Source organism: Solanum lycopersicum, chromosome 6 (genome assembly GCF_036512215.1).
Source record: "Solanum lycopersicum chromosome 6, SLM_r2.1".
NCBI classification, from domain to species: domain Eukaryota; kingdom Viridiplantae; phylum Streptophyta; class Magnoliopsida; order Solanales; family Solanaceae; genus Solanum; species Solanum lycopersicum.
Window position 1 is genome coordinate 39,533,699 of NC_090805.1, and position 17,015 is coordinate 39,550,713.

General features: G+C 29.5%; 2 protein-coding genes across 5 annotated transcripts; both read left to right on the forward strand.

Annotated features, from left to right (window-relative positions):
• The first annotated feature begins 5,603 nt into the window (after positions 1 to 5,603).
• On the forward strand, positions 5,604 to 6,385 carry LOC101260350 (uncharacterized). Its single transcript, XM_004241000.5, has one exon. The coding sequence runs from the start codon at positions 5,765 to 5,767 to the stop codon at positions 6,101 to 6,103; it is 339 nt and encodes a 112-aa protein (XP_004241048.1). The 5' UTR covers positions 5,604 to 5,764; the 3' UTR covers positions 6,104 to 6,385.
• Positions 6,386 to 9,081: 2,696 nt separating this feature from the next.
• LOC101260650 (uncharacterized) lies at positions 9,082 to 16,903 on the forward strand. Of its 4 annotated transcripts, none has more exons than XR_741991.4 (7): positions 9,105 to 9,493; positions 9,737 to 9,842; positions 11,309 to 11,353; positions 12,816 to 12,924; positions 15,254 to 15,592; positions 15,687 to 15,807; positions 16,203 to 16,903. XR_741991.4 is itself a non-coding variant. In XM_004241001.5 (6 exons), exons 1-6 carry the CDS (start codon positions 9,446 to 9,448, stop codon positions 16,389 to 16,391), a joined length of 741 nt encoding a protein of 246 aa, XP_004241049.1. In that variant the 5' UTR covers positions 9,082 to 9,445; the 3' UTR covers positions 16,392 to 16,903. The 4 variants fall into 4 exon arrangements, 2 of the variants coding, with proteins under 2 accessions (XP_004241049.1, XP_010322257.1); XR_741990.4 differs by having other exon boundaries at positions 15,254 to 15,497; positions 16,203 to 16,810; XM_004241001.5 differs by lacking the exon at positions 15,687 to 15,807 and having other exon boundaries at positions 9,082 to 9,493; positions 15,254 to 15,497.
• The last annotated feature ends 112 nt before the right edge of the window (positions 16,904 to 17,015 follow it).

The window sequence follows — 17,015 nt, forward strand, 5'->3', positions numbered from 1 at the left end:
TTTACATCTACATGCTTGACTCTCCTTTTATTTGTGCTAAAATACTACTTACATCTGTTAAAATTAAGGTTAATTTCTTCCAACTCTATCACTTGATACATTTTTTTTTGCTCTTTGTTAAAAATGCAGTCATAAAAATATTTATCCTAAAGAGCATCGTAGAGAAATTCGATGGACTGTCCTTTCAAAATTATTTGTTACAAATCAGATGGATAATATAATAATTAAATTGAATAATTTAGTCAACTAGGATTTCAGCTGCCTACTGAGAATATAGTCAAAATTCTTTATTCATACTATTTTATATATATATATATATATATATATATATATATATATATATATATATATATATGTAATATAATATAATATAAAGAAGAATAGATAGGAAGTACTAACACTGAATTTAGAGCTAAATCCTATACATTTATAGTGGATGAATTATTTACGTATATAAGTATAATAATAATAAACCCCTATTATGTTCTCCGAAAAAAACAATCCCATACCAATTAAGTAAAGGCAATTCAAAATTTGAAGACATGTATAATGTCAAATTAAATATTAGGATTGTCTCTATCTTAATATATCTCGTATGTGATAATTATTTTTGAGATAATTTAATATTTTATGTTCCTTCTGTCCGATATTGTTTGTCATGATTTCTATTTTTAGAGTTAAACTATAAAAACTTTGACTAACATTTTAAGATATATATTTTTTCATCATATTAATATGCAAAATTTATAACTTATAGTACTTTTTATATAGTTTTAGAATATCTAATTTTTTTGTTTAAAATATCGAATTAATGTGATTTAATTTACCTTTAAAAATTAGCCATATTGACTTTTATAAGCGTAACATGACAAACAATTTTGGACGGAATGATTATCATTTTGAAACCAAGTATATTATATATATTTGGACAAAAACTTTTTTATCATTTTGGCCCAACATATGTACCTGCAATAAGTTGAACTATCGTTTAAAATTTAGGTGCCGAATAATAGAGTTATAATAATGATTTAAATTTGAGATATGTGTCAAAAATATATCTAAATTATTTAATTTTTTTTTAATTTTATACCTAAATATTGAAAGTTTGAGTTTCATATCTAAAATATCACTTTTTAGTTGATAAACACACAACTCTCTCTTATAACACTCTCATTATGGTATGTGTGATACACTCTCTCTTTTATTTTAAAGAATTTTCACATTACACTCCACATAGATAAAATATTTAATCTTAACAAAAAAAAATAATTATTATTATTAGTTAAAATTAAAAATTAAAAAATTATAATAAAAAAATATTTTCTTTATAAAATAAAATGTAAAATATTTTTTACCCCGCGCCATCACTTCCTCTAACCCCTCCCCCCCCCCCCCAAACGCCAAACCCCACCATTTTTTTAAAATAATTTAATTTTTATGTGGATAGTAAAATTTAAATTTTTAATTTTTAATTAATATTAATATTTTATTATTTATTTTTTATCTCGGTAAAATATTTTATCTATGTGGAATGTCATATGTTAATGTTTTCTTAAATAAAAGATTACACACACCACTGAAGTGTGTTTCTCAAACTAAAAAGTTATAGTTTAGATATAAAACTCACACTCTCAATAGTTTAAATATGCAACTCAAAAAAAAAAATTAGATATGTTTTTAATGCTTATCTCTTCAAATCTGAAATATTTGAGTTCTAGATCTGTCTTGACACCTAATTCAAAAACTCATTTCTTTTTCAATACTCAACTTTCTTATGGAGTAGTTAATAATTCTATTGACTAGAATTTATATATATATATATATATATATATATATAGTGATATTCATAGTCAAAGATTAACAAACTATTTCATCATTTTTCAAGTTATGGGATATAGTTTGACTGACGATCTAATTAAAGTAATTTTTTAAAAAACAAATAGTAAATTATGATATCAAACACTTGGTGAAATATCAATTACTATTAAAATGAAAAAGACAAAATATATATATATATATATATATATATATATATATATATATATATATATATCGGAATGACAAGAAAATAATATCAGTTAAAATAAGAAAAGAGCAATAAAAATATGACACGTAGGAGATAGCAACACTAGTTTGAGGGGCTAGATTTGGCGATTGGAGGAAACTTTTAATTTAGGCAACTACAAAAAATTCATGTTTGGTCGACCATATGCTAGACAACAATTCACATCTTGTTTAGACTGGACGATAACTACAACTATATTATATATATGTGGACACAGTTATAATTACTAACAAAAAGGAATTTGTAACACTCATCCATTGCAATATATGACCATTCTTTCGTTAGAAAAAACAATTATTGCCAAAAAAAAAAAAAGGGCTCAATCTTTTATTTGTATATTTTTTAATTTGACTTCAAAATCTAAAATTGTAATAATTATAGAATATCTATAATTAAGTCATATTGTGAAAGTTCGAGAAAAGTTAGTTAGGACGAGAATGAGGATGAGGAATGTGATAGGTGTTATCTCCGGGAATTAATTGATCAACTGCATAATTATAAGTCATAATTCATCTTGTAAGGGAGATTGTTGAAGCAATAGATCTAGGAAGAGAGAATTACAAAAAAATTATTATGTATGAGGTACAACTAACACTAATTGTATGAAATATTTATTTATTGTTTTTTTATTTGAAATGATGGACCTACACTTTATTTTTCTTTTTGTCTCCTATTTTTCTTTCTTGTTTTGCTCTTTCATCTTTTTTCTCATTTTCAGTTCTCTTATTCTTTAATTAATTTTGAAATCAATTTATTTATGGAACCCTTTAATTAACCTCTCATTTTGTACATATGAAAATAATTTTTTATTTATTTGTTTATAATCGATACTTCTTTTTAAAAAATAATCTATTTTATCATTAAAAAAGCATGAGCATAAAAAAGCTCGAATTAATTCTTTAAATAGTCAGTTATGTCATAAAAATTGAAAACTAAAACAATTTATATTTCTTTTCTCTCAATTCTTATTTATTGTTCTATAAAAAAAATTCACCTTCATATTTCATATAATTTATACTTCTACTTTTAGAATTTATTTAAAAATTATTTCTTATTTTATTTTAAAAAATTAATGTTTAATCATGAAAGTTTGAAAGACAATTTTTCAAAATTGAAGGTATATTTCAAATTTGAAAAAAGTATATTAGTATAATCTTTTTTTTAAACTCATTTTTCACTTTTGATATTATTTAAAATATGAATGTTATTTCTATTTTTTTTATAAAAATAAAAAATAATTTTATTTTCTTGGTCACAACATGGAGAAGCCCACATGTTTGGCCATTTCTTATGTGTATATACTTCATGTGATTTTTGATTGTACACATGGCCTATACATAACGACAATTGCTTAAATTCTTCAACTTTCACGTGGAGGATTAGCAATTAAGAGACACTTGTTCAATCACATTTAATTTACTTAATCAGATAAAGGGTGCATTTATGGGTGAATAAATTGCCTCTTCATTTGTCGGATATCCATCATATAAACTAATCTCAACTATTAATTATTTTAGGAATCAGTCTAACATCCTTCAAACCAAAGAACCACATATTTCGTACATATTGATCTCTTTATGAATATATATATATATATATGTACATTATAAATTTATTTTTATTAATTTACAAGCAGTAAACATATTGTAAGCCTTAGCTATATTAATTAGCATGTACAAGTTGCTAGATTTACATGACTAAGTAAAGTTTGTAAGATTTAATCAGCATAATGATTTGTGTCTATTAAAATAAAAGAAAAGAATATTATGTTATTTACCGTTTAACTTCAGAATTCCTTTATTCAGAAGATACACACATTATTAATACGTCAAAGACATAACTTTTGTCAAGAGTGTCCAACTTTAAATATATGTATCCTTTAAATGTAAAATTTGACATATAAACATAATGTAATTTTCTGATGAAAAATATTCAACCAGACACCCTCGGAATGGCTATAGCTACGCCCTGGCTTTAATCACCTACAAGAACTAACCTTCCATTCATAGTAACCCTTTTTAGATAATTAGGTTTGAGAATCTGATCATAACCATGTCTTTTTAGAAGATCATTCTTCCCTATCTATCTTAAAGAATATTCTCTTCAATTTTTTCCCTAAAAATCTAAATTAAATGACATTTTGATATATTTTAAATATTAGACAAAATAATTTAAAATATTTTTTATTTTTTTAATTACGTACCAATTAAAACATGTCATTCAATTTGAAATCAAAATCTATTTTTTAACATATAATAAATTAATATCTTCGTTATTGGTATAATAAAAAAGAAGAGAGGGAGTAGAAATTCATGATTAAGTTATTTTCATTTAAAAAAAAGTATCGTACCAAACAAAAATAATAAACTTCTTTACTAAAGAAGAAGTCATTTTCTTTACAACTTACTCAACTTTTAACTTTATCTTAATTGCTTTAACCGATAGTTAGATATTATAGTTAACTTTCAATACCAAAAAATTCATTAAACACTTTTTGGGTATTATTATTATTATAAATCTTTAATATTTATATGTATATATTATGTTCAAAATTATATATCAAAACACACAACCCAAACACGAAAACTTGTGTTTCATAAAAAAGACTCGTTTGTTACACGCCAAGTCCCACTAAAACATCTTATTGTTTCTCCAACTGTACTTTTCAATATAGAGATTGATTAGAATATTTATTTCATAATGTAGCTAGACATCATTATTGATCCCTAGAAATCAAATCTTTGAATGGCTATATAGAAGTGCTAATATATAAATAAAATATATTATCAATTAATAATATTATTTTTCATATATCATGAAATCTCGTTATAATATATATATATATATCATTCGTGAAATTTTCAGACAAATGTTGTCACTTGTCACTATAGAAATGTTTAATTGTAATATTTTTTTAATTGTATCTCATCTTTTGCAAAGTCTACATAAATCCAAACAATTAAGAATATTTGATAAAAAATTTTCATGTGATTTTAGGTCGATATTATTCTCTGTTAATATCTTTTCTCATCGTAATTTCGTATATAAGTAGTGTATTTGGTGCTCAACACACGACATGACCATGTCATTACAAGCAAATTAATTCCTTCTCCAATTTTATCCCAAATGCTTGCCTCTAATTGAAACTTGATAATCATTTTTAATTCTATCTAATCTTATATGATCGTATACATTAACATTTACGTTTCTACTATACTCATTTGGTAAATGTGTTTGAATTTTATTGACCATTCACACATGATATATATATATATATAAACATTATTAATCACATTACACTTTTCCATTTCAACGTAACCTTCCAATTTTAAAATCACAAAAGCGCAATTTAAAAAAAAAAAAAAGAGGATAAAATTATAATAACTTTGTCAACCGAAAGTAAAATATAAGAAAATGACAATGCAATATTTGCTGTTTATTTATTATTATGCAAAGAAATTAAAGGCACCACTACTCAATGACCCTACAATGACCAAATTGTCTCATTTCTCACTGCCCCATATGTCCCATGTAACATGGAGGAAATTATGGCACCTTTAATTCCCCTCACTATATAACTTCTCTTAAACCCCCCTTCTCCATTCACACACACACACACAAAAAAAAGTACCAATAAATCTCATAAAAAACAAAGCCAAAAAAGGTACTTTAATTAAAAAAAATCAAGAAAATTGAGTGATGGAAATAGTATTGGCAAAGTGTGATTGTTGTGGATTAAAAGAAGAGTGTACAATAGAGTACATAAGTGAAGTGAAAGAGAATTTTGAAGGTAAATGGCTATGTGGATTATGTTCAGAAGCTGTTAGAGATGAATTTAATAGAGGAAACAAGAAGCAATATTTTATTGAAATGGAAGAAGCTTTAAAAGCTCACATGTCATTTTGTAGAAAATATAAGTCTAATAATCCTGCTGTTCATGTAGCTGATGGTATGAGGCAAATGTTAAGAAGAAGGTCAGGTGATTTGTCAACTAATTCTTCTTCTAAGAAGTATACAAGTAGATCAATCACTACATAATAATAAGTAGGAGATGTATCTTCTTTTATCAAACGTATCGAATTCGAGCATTAATAATATATAAAATTATTAGTATATACGTACATTTTTCTTTTTAATAGATTTGTATATGTGATATGAATTCGAATTAGTCAAATTAGCTTAACCAGTTTCACATATGGTCTAATTAGTTAGAAGGTTGAAAAATAAGACCTCACGATCCCTTTTGATGGCTAAATCTTAATGTACCAATCTTTGTGTTGTACATATATATAGAATGTTAGTAATATTTTTTAGTGGAGAGTACTATTGTGTTAATAATTTTGTTTAATTTCTCTTTGTTCATGGGAGTTTATGTTGTTTATTTTTGAGTGAATAGGTTAAAGAGTTCCTAAATTTAATAGTATTATTTTTTGTTGTTTTTTTTTTCTTTTGGATTATAACTCATTGCAGATTAAAAATCTTTTATTGAATATACAGAAATAACTTGTTAGGAGATACGTGTAGATAAAAAAAGAAGTCTTAAAAATTAGTCCATTTAACAAAATTAATTCTGGGAGTTGTAAGAATACTATACCTAATATATAATTTAGATACGAAATTCGCTAAATAATAATAGTTTTAAAAAGATTTGAATAGCCTAATATTCACTCAATTTTTTATCCAAGTCGATTTTTAAGGTACTTTTACGGGGTAATATTTACGTAGCATGTTATATTTCTCCAGAGACAATTTTAATATAAGTTCATGATAGTTTGGAGAATTCTTCAACTTGCAAAATAATGATAAATTTGATTTATTTTTTTTAGCCAATTCAGTCTTTGTCTTTTTCCTTTTAAGTCACTGAACTATCATAGTATATTTTTAACAAAAAGGTATTTTTCTACTTTTTCCACATGATAATGAAGTTTTTAATATTTAAATCTAAGTGCACACGTCAAAAATAGAAAAAAAAGTAAAGTTACTTTAGAATGACTCACTACAACACTTTCTGCTGTAGATAGGATTAGTTCACCCACTTCAATTAGTAATCAAGAAAATGATCTAAGAGACTCAACGAATTAATTACTCGCGACTGCGATTATGATTTCAGCATATAATTAATAGTATGACTTACATAATTTAGTTGATTTAATGATATGATATTTCTTGTATCAACATCGAGTTCAATTAGTCAAATAATAAAATACAATTCAATTATAAATAAGTTGAGATATATAAGTTAAACAAAATTAATATCCATAAAATTTTAAATTTAATATAAAAATCATAAATTTACGTGCATCACATGTAGGATCGTATATCTACTCATACATTAGGTTAAGGTGGCTCACATTGATGATTTAGTTCTTCTTTTTGATATAGATTGTCTAACACTAATATTTTGTGATTCCTTAGCTACGAAGCAAATAAGTGAGTTGTAAAAGTGATGTTTTAATCAAATTGACAATGAAATATAATAGGGACTTATATTTATTATCGTTATATAGCGATATAATATGTAATTCTGAAAATAACAATTTTATTTTGAATATATATATATGAAAGAGACTAAAGGGTTGAAGGTTATTGAAGGATTATAACATCTCTTATATTGGATATGATAATATAAAAAAATGGTATAATATTCATATTATAATTAGCTAATATCAAAATTAATAATAGAGTAAGATATGATTATATTTTCTTGCTACTGTGATAAATGTCAAATTATGTACGTTGCAATAAAAATAACTTTTAATGGTAATAAATATATGTATTAATAAAAAGTGATAAAACTTTTAACGAAAATATTCACAAAAAATATTAAATGCTGCTAAAAATATTAAATTATTTTTCTTAATTAATTATCGATTAAAAGACATTATTGATGTATTAATATTTAATGTATATGCAAGTTTTGCCTATTCCTATCACTAATGATAATAAGAGCTAATATTGTTTTTGCTCTCTTTTGAGTTAGGAAATTACACTTAATTACTTTGAAAACTAATGGTCTTACAGTCTTAGAACTAATAATCGACTTACTTTATGAGTTAATTTTTAAGGTCAAAAATTAATATTTGTTAATTTGAAATTTTATACACCAAATAAACAAAATCAAAGTTAATTCAATATTCACTCATGTATCTCACATATTGCAATATCATATTATAAAAAATTATATTCATTGATTTTAAAAATAGAAAATTTTAAACTGTTGACCCTCATTCATTTCAGGAGTAAACATTCAAAGTTAAAAAATAAAAATTCTTCAATTTAAAGTTCAAAATCACCTATCTTAAAGATAGATGATTCTCGTAGATGAAAAGGAGGTCATCAATTTGAATGACTCACTAATTTAAGAACAATAAAAATTAAATTAGTTATTGATTCGACTGCTATTCACAATTCATTTATATCGCTTCTAAAGAAAATGATTAAAATAGTCCTTTTATGTTTGATAGCAGGTTCAAAGTAGTCCTTTAGTTATGCACTTAACAATTTTGGTTATTTAAGTTTATCAAAAATTGTTACTTTTAATTATCATCAAATATTATTAAATCTCGCCCGTTAAAATCACAAAAGAAAAAAAAAGAAAGGAAATTAGCGGGAACTTGCGTTTAGGGGCATAATATTTGCACTTTAATGATATATTCACTTTATTTCTATAGTCTTTGTGTAATTTTCTGGCCATGTAAAATAAGTTTTAGTGTTTAATGTAATATTTGATGTTGCATATTTTAAGATTTGATATTTATGTTTTCTTTGATATAGTTCACATTAAATTCAATGTATAGAGTTTATTGTTTAGCAAAATATTAAAGAATAATTAATAATTTATTTGATCAAACATAAATTATTCTAATATTAGTTATTACAAGATTATTATCTCACCCTTAAATATGTCGTAAAAATGACTGGAATAACAAAACCCAAAATAAGTTATTTTACAAATTTATTCTAAATAAATATAAAATAAATTTATCTTAAAACAAACCTTAACCTTGATCTCTTGTACCAGACGAATCCTAAAAGTATTAACACTAATTCCACTAAATAAGATTTGAGGAAGACCTGGATGGAAATAGAAAAATTATTTTTGATTGATATGGAAATAGAAAAATTATTTTTGATTGATATCCTGTTCAATAACGTTTGATTTTTATTTTTTTTCAAAATAAAAAATTCAACAAACACAAAGGATATTCGTCATTTTGAACGTTTGATTTTTATTTTTTTTCAAAATAAAAAATTCAACAAACACAAAGGATATTCGTCATTTTTTCGCCGCTTCTGTATACGGAGGGTCGAGAAGTCGGAGTCGGAGCCGTAGCCGCAGCCGGAGTCGGAGTCGGGGCAGAAGGGAAAACAAACTGAATAATGGCGGAAGCCCTCTTCGAGCTGGAAGAAACTCTCATCTCCAGAAAGGTACCATTTTTAAGCACTAACATTCTAATGGACTTTCTTCTTTGACCTAAATTTCCACTGCTACTGTGCATTAACCTTCAGGAAAATAATCCTTTTCTCCCCTTTCTATTTGATTAGGTAATTCGTACCCTTTGTTCTTTTTTCCCCTCTTTGTTTTTCAGAAATTAAATCAAGGTGCATTAGGTTTTCTAACTAATTTGTGCAGTGATATTTATTTGTTTCTTTAATGATAAATATTTGTAGGAAGCTCTGACGAGTGAAGAAGCTAAACTACTTAATTCATGGAAGCAAAATGCTGTAAGAGATTTTGGCATTGGTGCTACCGGTGCTTCCATTGCCACTTGGTTAGGTACATTTCCCGTATATTACATTGTCAAGTAAACTATGATTGGAGTGTCTTTTGTTAGTTTTACTAGTAGTACTTTTAACATAAGCTTCTTCGTAGTTGAGTTTTCCTTGATAAGAGAAGAAAAAAAAAGTAGAAGCAATGAAGACGATGGTGTTTGACTGGATATACTGTTGAGTAAATTTAGTTTGATAGTGAAAATATCACATCAAAGGTTAAAGTTGAACAGATAAATGGATTTGAGTTCTTGAAAGAGGTAAAAGTTATATAGAATGATACTATTAGTGGAGTGTTGTCAAACATTTTGGACTGTCCTAATAGAATGAGTCTAGTATAGAATGGGGCAAAGGGAGTACAGTAAAAAAAGGGGGGAGGGGGGGTGTTTCATTGATGCTTTTATGTGAAATTAACTTTGAAGGAAAAGGTCCCTCTTTTGGATGGTGAAAGGCGATAAAAGACGGCAAGGGCCTGCCTCTCCACAAGACGAGCCTTTTTGAGGTGCGGCCAAAAAATTAAAATACTTAATTGCATATTCAAATAATCAAAATCTCAATAGCAATAACATATAAACAAATATTTCAATTCAAAAACTGAAAATAGATTGTACATACTTAGAACTTGAACGAGAAAAAAATAGAACAAAAATCAAAGCAGTGAAAAAAAAAGAAGGTAGAAGTGACCTTGAAGTTTGAAGAAGAGGAAAAATGAAAAAGAAATAAAGGAAGAAGAAATTGGAAGAAGAAAGAACAACGTATTGGTTGGACTTTGGAGTCGGCGGAAAATTCTAGCTGGCAGCCCGAGGAGTCTAGTCGAAAACCTTAAAATTACCTTTAACTTTTAAAACTCTATATCGGTCGCCTTTTTTTAAAGAAAATACAAAAGGCAACGCCTTTGTCGCCTCTTGCCTTTGTCGCCATGGCATCGCCTTTTGAAGATCACCTCGCCACAAAGCTAAAAGGCAATGAAGGGTCGCCTCCCCTCCCCTTCCCTCCCCTCCCCTCTCGCCATTGGCGACGAGACGATCGCCTTTCATAACACTGTGTCACACTTCTTGAAAACTTTTGAGTACATATGAGTAGAAAGAGGAATTAATGCATCGGATTCGAGAGTATCGAACTTCTCTTGTTTGAAAGGATGAAAACCATTGAAACGGTATTAGCAATAATTGGAAGATTTGGCAGAAATATGTAAAATACCACCCTAAAAAGATTGTTCCAGAATAAAGGGAAATGGTTACCAGTTAACTTTCTCAAAAAGAAAAAAAGGGAAATGGTTAGAAGAGGTTCTCCAGCAGCTAGAAATAGGGTTATTAGATAAGTCAGAAAATCGTCCTTAATCACTCATTTGTCTAGGTGTTGCTCTGTATTATATCCACTCTGCTTGCAGAAATTATTTCTTTTCTCCTCTTCTATTATTTGCTTTTATATTTTTGACACCTAACATATTTCTCTCAATTTGTTTCTTTGAAGTAACCAGAAGGCTGAATAACCTAGTTCGTATGAACCTGACAGCAGGTAAGCTCAATTTGCAATTTCATTATAATTTTTTCAGAAATTGACTGGGCTTTTTTTCCATGTTTATCTTTTCTGCCTATATGCCAGTCACCCTTGATACTATCTGGTTTCATTCCATGTATTTGTGGACTTGGTAGATAGTGACGTGTTTTAAGATGCCTATTAGTGACTCATGTTCAAGTGCTCAATAAGTTTGCTTTTACATATTTGTTGTTTAAAGTGAATATTTAAAAACTTGAGTATCTGTTTAATTCCTTAAGTGGTTACTAACTCTCAAGTAGATGAAATTACCTAGTAAAGTCACATATCTTTTTATTGTTCAATAAAATCACTCAGCCTACCATTATCTCTTGCAAAATAACAGTGACAGAAAAGCCAATTCAGTCAACCCTCTGTTTGCTTCTGACCTTTATTCCATTTTCTGTTCATTTTCAACTATCTATGTGCTCATTCTCTCCATGCAGAGGAAAAGCTAAAAGATTAGTAATTTAAAGTAGTTTTTATGTAAATTTTGTATATTTAATGTTTCTTAAAGAATTCATGTCCAAATTTACAGTGATAATTTGATGGTGCCCCTCATCAGGAAATTCTTTCATTTGGCATGGAGGAAGTATAGGATATCAAGTTTCTGGAATTGGGTTTATTCTGGCAACATAATTTAACTACTTAGTTATATCAGATACTGTAGATCAGTGGCTGTTTTATTTGGTTCTGTCAATTTTTATTTTGTTACGATGAAGCTTATTTTTTCTTTCTTTGTAGTCATTGTGATTTGTGGTTAGTTTGAACTAAGATTATGAATTGAACTAGTTGAAAGCTTGAGTCTATGATATCATATCTAGACCATTGTTATTTTGTAAGAATAATAGTTAACTTGAATAATTTTTATTGGGACGATAAAGTTAAGTTACTTTACTAGGTAATTTTACCAACTTGAGTGACCATTAAGAAAATGACCCCTTAACATCAAGTGCCTAAATTAAGGATAGCATATAAAGTTCTCTATTGCCTCAGTGCCCTCGTGGGATCTTGCATTTTAGATATGGACATTGATAAAATTATGCTGTAAATTGTATGATTATGACAAATTTAAGTTGCTAGTTCAAGAGAGATTTATAAGTCTCCTAAATAACAATGACCCTGAATATGTAGGGAGCACTTCCACCTCAATGGACCTTTATGTGGCGTGACTCCGGATTAGCCGCAGCCCCAAAACAGGTACTTGAGACCAGGTGGGCCTATTACATGTTCACTTTCGTGCTATTCAGAGTCATTGCTATTTAGGGGACTTGCTATCTCTCTTAAACTGCATATTACCATTCTTGTAATGATACACACTGTTCAAAATGCTTATCTGGAGCTCAAAGCTACACAAGATCAAACTTTATACCAAAACAGAGAACATTTTGCTTTTCTTTTGGTAATTATACTACTTTAATCTTTTGAACTTTCCCCCATCCAGGTGTTGGTTTCTATTATGGCATTAGGAGATTTGCTAAGTGTGTGGATTCAGAAATTGAACATATTCTCTCTCAGCATGGGACTCGTTTGCAAACGGGGTTGGCAGAAATGTAGGTTATTGACCAATGACAAACATTTCGATTTGTGCAAAATATATAAGTTGAGTTGCAACTCCTAGGGGTCGGTTGGTTACCGGGATTAGGTCATGATCCCAGTATAAAATTTGGGATTAAATCCAATGTTTGACTGTTGGTATTAAGCTAATACAGGTATAAATCTTATACCAAATCTGGTATTGTCAATCTTATTTTGAATTTGTGATTATAATCCTTAATGCTATACAAGCCCATGTATACATGACTTAGTATGATGAAGCTTGGCACTTGTATTCTTGTGCTTCATCTTAAAACAATTGCTCTACTTCTATAGTGCAAGTCCATCTATAAAATCTCCTTTTACGTATAAAAATAATAATTGCTCTGCGTCTATATTCTAGTAGGTTTGGCAACTTCTCCAAACTAAAAATATACCATTTACTATTTAATGTTCAACCCTTTCCTGATTGTTCCCAACAAAGTATGAAATCTAATTAGGGTCAGGTTGTTTTAAGAATTTGCAATAGAATTAGTGATTTTCTTTTGGATATAGGTTATATTCAACGTCTAATAATTTCTGAATTAGTTTTATGACTTCATCAAAGCAGTAGTCTTTTAGGCTCTGTGTATAGTGTATACATACTAAGTTTGTCCCTCGGGAAAAAACCATTTGTTTCCAATTTTTCTGCAATGCATCAGAATGAGAATCTCTCCTCTTGATTTTTGTTCAACTTGTGTGAACTCAAGTGTAGACAATTGTTAACTTGAAACGTGTTTGTTATCACCGAGGGAAGCGTCATGATGAGAATTAAAGAAGTAAATAGAGGAAGGAGATTATGAGGGTTGTTATATAACTGCTAAATTGAAGATAATTGCAAGACATAACAAGAATCTAGGCTTTGAGATTATTTGATCTTTGGTGGATTAATCCAAGTAAAAGACTTGCATAGCACTGTATTAACTTGAATCATACTCACCCCATAAAATATTGCTTTCATGTTAATTATACTTAAACATTGAATGTTCTGTGAGTTCGATATGGTCAAATCTTCATATTTGTCGCTCATTGTTAGTAGAGTGAGATATCACCTGAAAATATGGGAACTGACTGCTAGGCTAAGCGTACTGAGAGCCACCTCAACATGTTTCAATTGCTTGGCAGATGTGTAACTGGGTTATTTGGACCAACGGTATGGGTATAGTGCTAATATTTGGCAAGGACATTATAGATCATACTGCTGCCTATTTGAAACAGAACTAGTCTTTCCATCTTTCTAGTTGCCTCAGTACTTTGTAACTGGAGTTAAGAATTTAATCTTGATATGCCACTTCTTCATCTCCCAGCACTATTTATTTAGACTTATTTGCAATATCAACTAGTGTGACTGGTTAGTAAATTTCGTAGGCTATATTATTGTTCTTCGATTTTGGTTTGTTCTTATTACTCTGAAATGGCTTCCGCCTAAGATAAGACATGTGATCAACCTTATATAGCAAGCGATTATTCATCCTTTGCATGTGCATTAGGATACCAGATGACACTGACAGTGCATTGGATTTTAAAAGATTAGTTGAGAGCTAACCAGAATGTCAAGTAATAACGAAAAGATTCTGTTGAGTAGTCCCACATTGAAGGATGGGATGCATTTTATTTCCTTATATTGTCTTGGACAATCCTCACCCTTTGAGTTCGCTTCTGGCGCTGAGTTAGGCTCATGGTCCATTTCTTTAACTTGGTATCAGAGTCAGACACCCCCAATTCTTGTTTCACCCGATATTGTATCCCCATATTATCTTGTCCATGCTCCAGTTGGTATACTTAAGCATGTGATGGCTTAATCATGTCCACATAGACATTTACATCGACTAGTCTGTAGGTGTATGGTAAATGGAAGTGGTAAAAGAGACTATTAAAATCACACAGAAGAAACTTGCAACCACCTCTAAGCATCCATACAGATTTAGCTAGAGATAGAATATAATAGAAGCAAGGAATTTACACAGTACTAAAGTAGTTCAAATTAAGGTTTTGTCATTGTCACTTAAATTTGTTTGGTGTTTGCTGGACTTGTATGCAAGTGTAAGGAAGTGCAGCATTTGAAAATCACTAAGCGTGCTCCTAATTTACTGGAAGGTCTGATTTGAGCTGTGTGGTTACAGAGACAGCGCATGCTGAAAAGATTCTTCACATTTTCGTGGTTCAGGAAAAAAAATTACTTTGAGAAGTACAAACGTTTTATTTACCTGATACTAAAGCTTCTTTTGCTCAAGTGTTTTGTCGTAATTTCTTCTGTTTTCTTCCCCAGCATTAACTATGTACTGAATGTATATTTTGACATGATAGAATGTTGAAGAAGTATCAGCATGATCCGCACGTATTGCAACGTGTCTCCAAACATTTTTTCTGTGAGAATGTTTATAACGACGACTCGACAGACCAGCCAAAACCAAGGTGGCGCTTTCGGAACTCCTTTGAGGAAGATGTTGCTTCTGCTCATATGACATATGATGATGCCTTTTACAATAAGAAAATCAATTCGGTGAAAACTGATCTGAGGAAGACCAATCTACAGCGCAGGAAAATTAATGTGAGTATGCAACTACTGCCTTCAAGGTTATTTAAAATATGAATCAGAGAGTAGTACTGGAGAGTATCAGACATACTTATTGGAGTATGGACAAGGTAACAAATTTTGTACACATGGCTAAAAATACTAAAAAGTAACAACCTTTTGTGAAAATTTCCTGTAATAATGAAAGCTGCATACCCCAAGCAGAATGTAGTGTTCATTGGGGCTTTCTTCTGTCTAAATGAGGAAGGAGGAGAAGCTTAACAAGTACCAGCTTGGAGATAAATTCCTTCCGCTGAGTCATTGCTTTGGATGTGTTCGGTAGGAGGTAAAATATAAAATACGTAGGTTTATTTCTTATTTTCTTGTGTTCTTATGTGAATAAACAAAGTATTATCCTTAAAGCATTTGTACATGATCTAGACAAATACCATGGGAGGTGGGGGTGTGGAGGTAGGGGCGCGGCGTGGCGTGGTCAGGGTGAAATGAGGTGTGTTGGAACTTGGAGGGTGAGAAAGAAACGATCAATGAAGAATGCCACTTGTAGAACTTGTTCCCGTACTTCTGCTATGGAAGTCATTTTTCTCATTTTCAAGGAACTTGTTTTCCAAAAATTTTGATCAATGAAAATGTTTTCTTCCATATCCAACACAACCTTTCCCATAGCTGACTATGCAACTTTGTAAGTTATTTGTTTACTGGAGTCTTTGTTCATAAATGTAGATGAGTGCAGCAGCTGATGTTCTGGAGGCAATTGAAGACCCATTTGACTGCATATTTGGCTCTTCAGCAAGTGTCCAAGATATTCATCATCCTGATGCATTTAGCTCACTGCCTAGAAGGCATAACTATAACCAGAAAAGGTCCCAGCGTAGGCATAGGATGCGTCACAAGGAGAACATGGATGTTTGAGCTTTCTTCAATCGACCAAGTAGACCTCACAAATGCCCCTTGCATGTACCTAAAATTATTGCGAATCTGCTCTCTCCTTGATACGCGGAGTATTGCATCATAGCTGAATGAGTCATGCACCAAATCTCTAGCTGGAATTTGTATTACCTCCAAGCTGCTAGTATATATTTATGGCTCCATTTGCATTTCAGTTATACAGGGATGATGTACAGATTTCAACATAAGCTAGTTATAGAGGATTAACACAGGGGAAGTTGAATGTTCATCTCCACTTGAAATATTTGGATGAAATCAAATTTGAGTTCTGAATTCCCAGCATGTATTAGTTAGAAGAAATAAATTTATGGAATAAACATCTGTACTTGTTACCAATGTTTTGGCAACTCTTTTTCAATTTCTGGAAAGTTTATCTTGTCCAAGGGTATGATTGTAAGTAAAATTTTATATAGTTGTGAGCCAACTATAAGTTTAAGTTGTTATATAGTATAAAATTTATTTTTTAATGCAGTGAATCATATCAATAGCAATAAATTAGGAATGAGGCTGTTTGAGAGAAGGTGAGAGTAACTTTTATGCTGGATAGACGAGAAAGCGAGACTAAAGTGGCTTGGACATGTAACATGT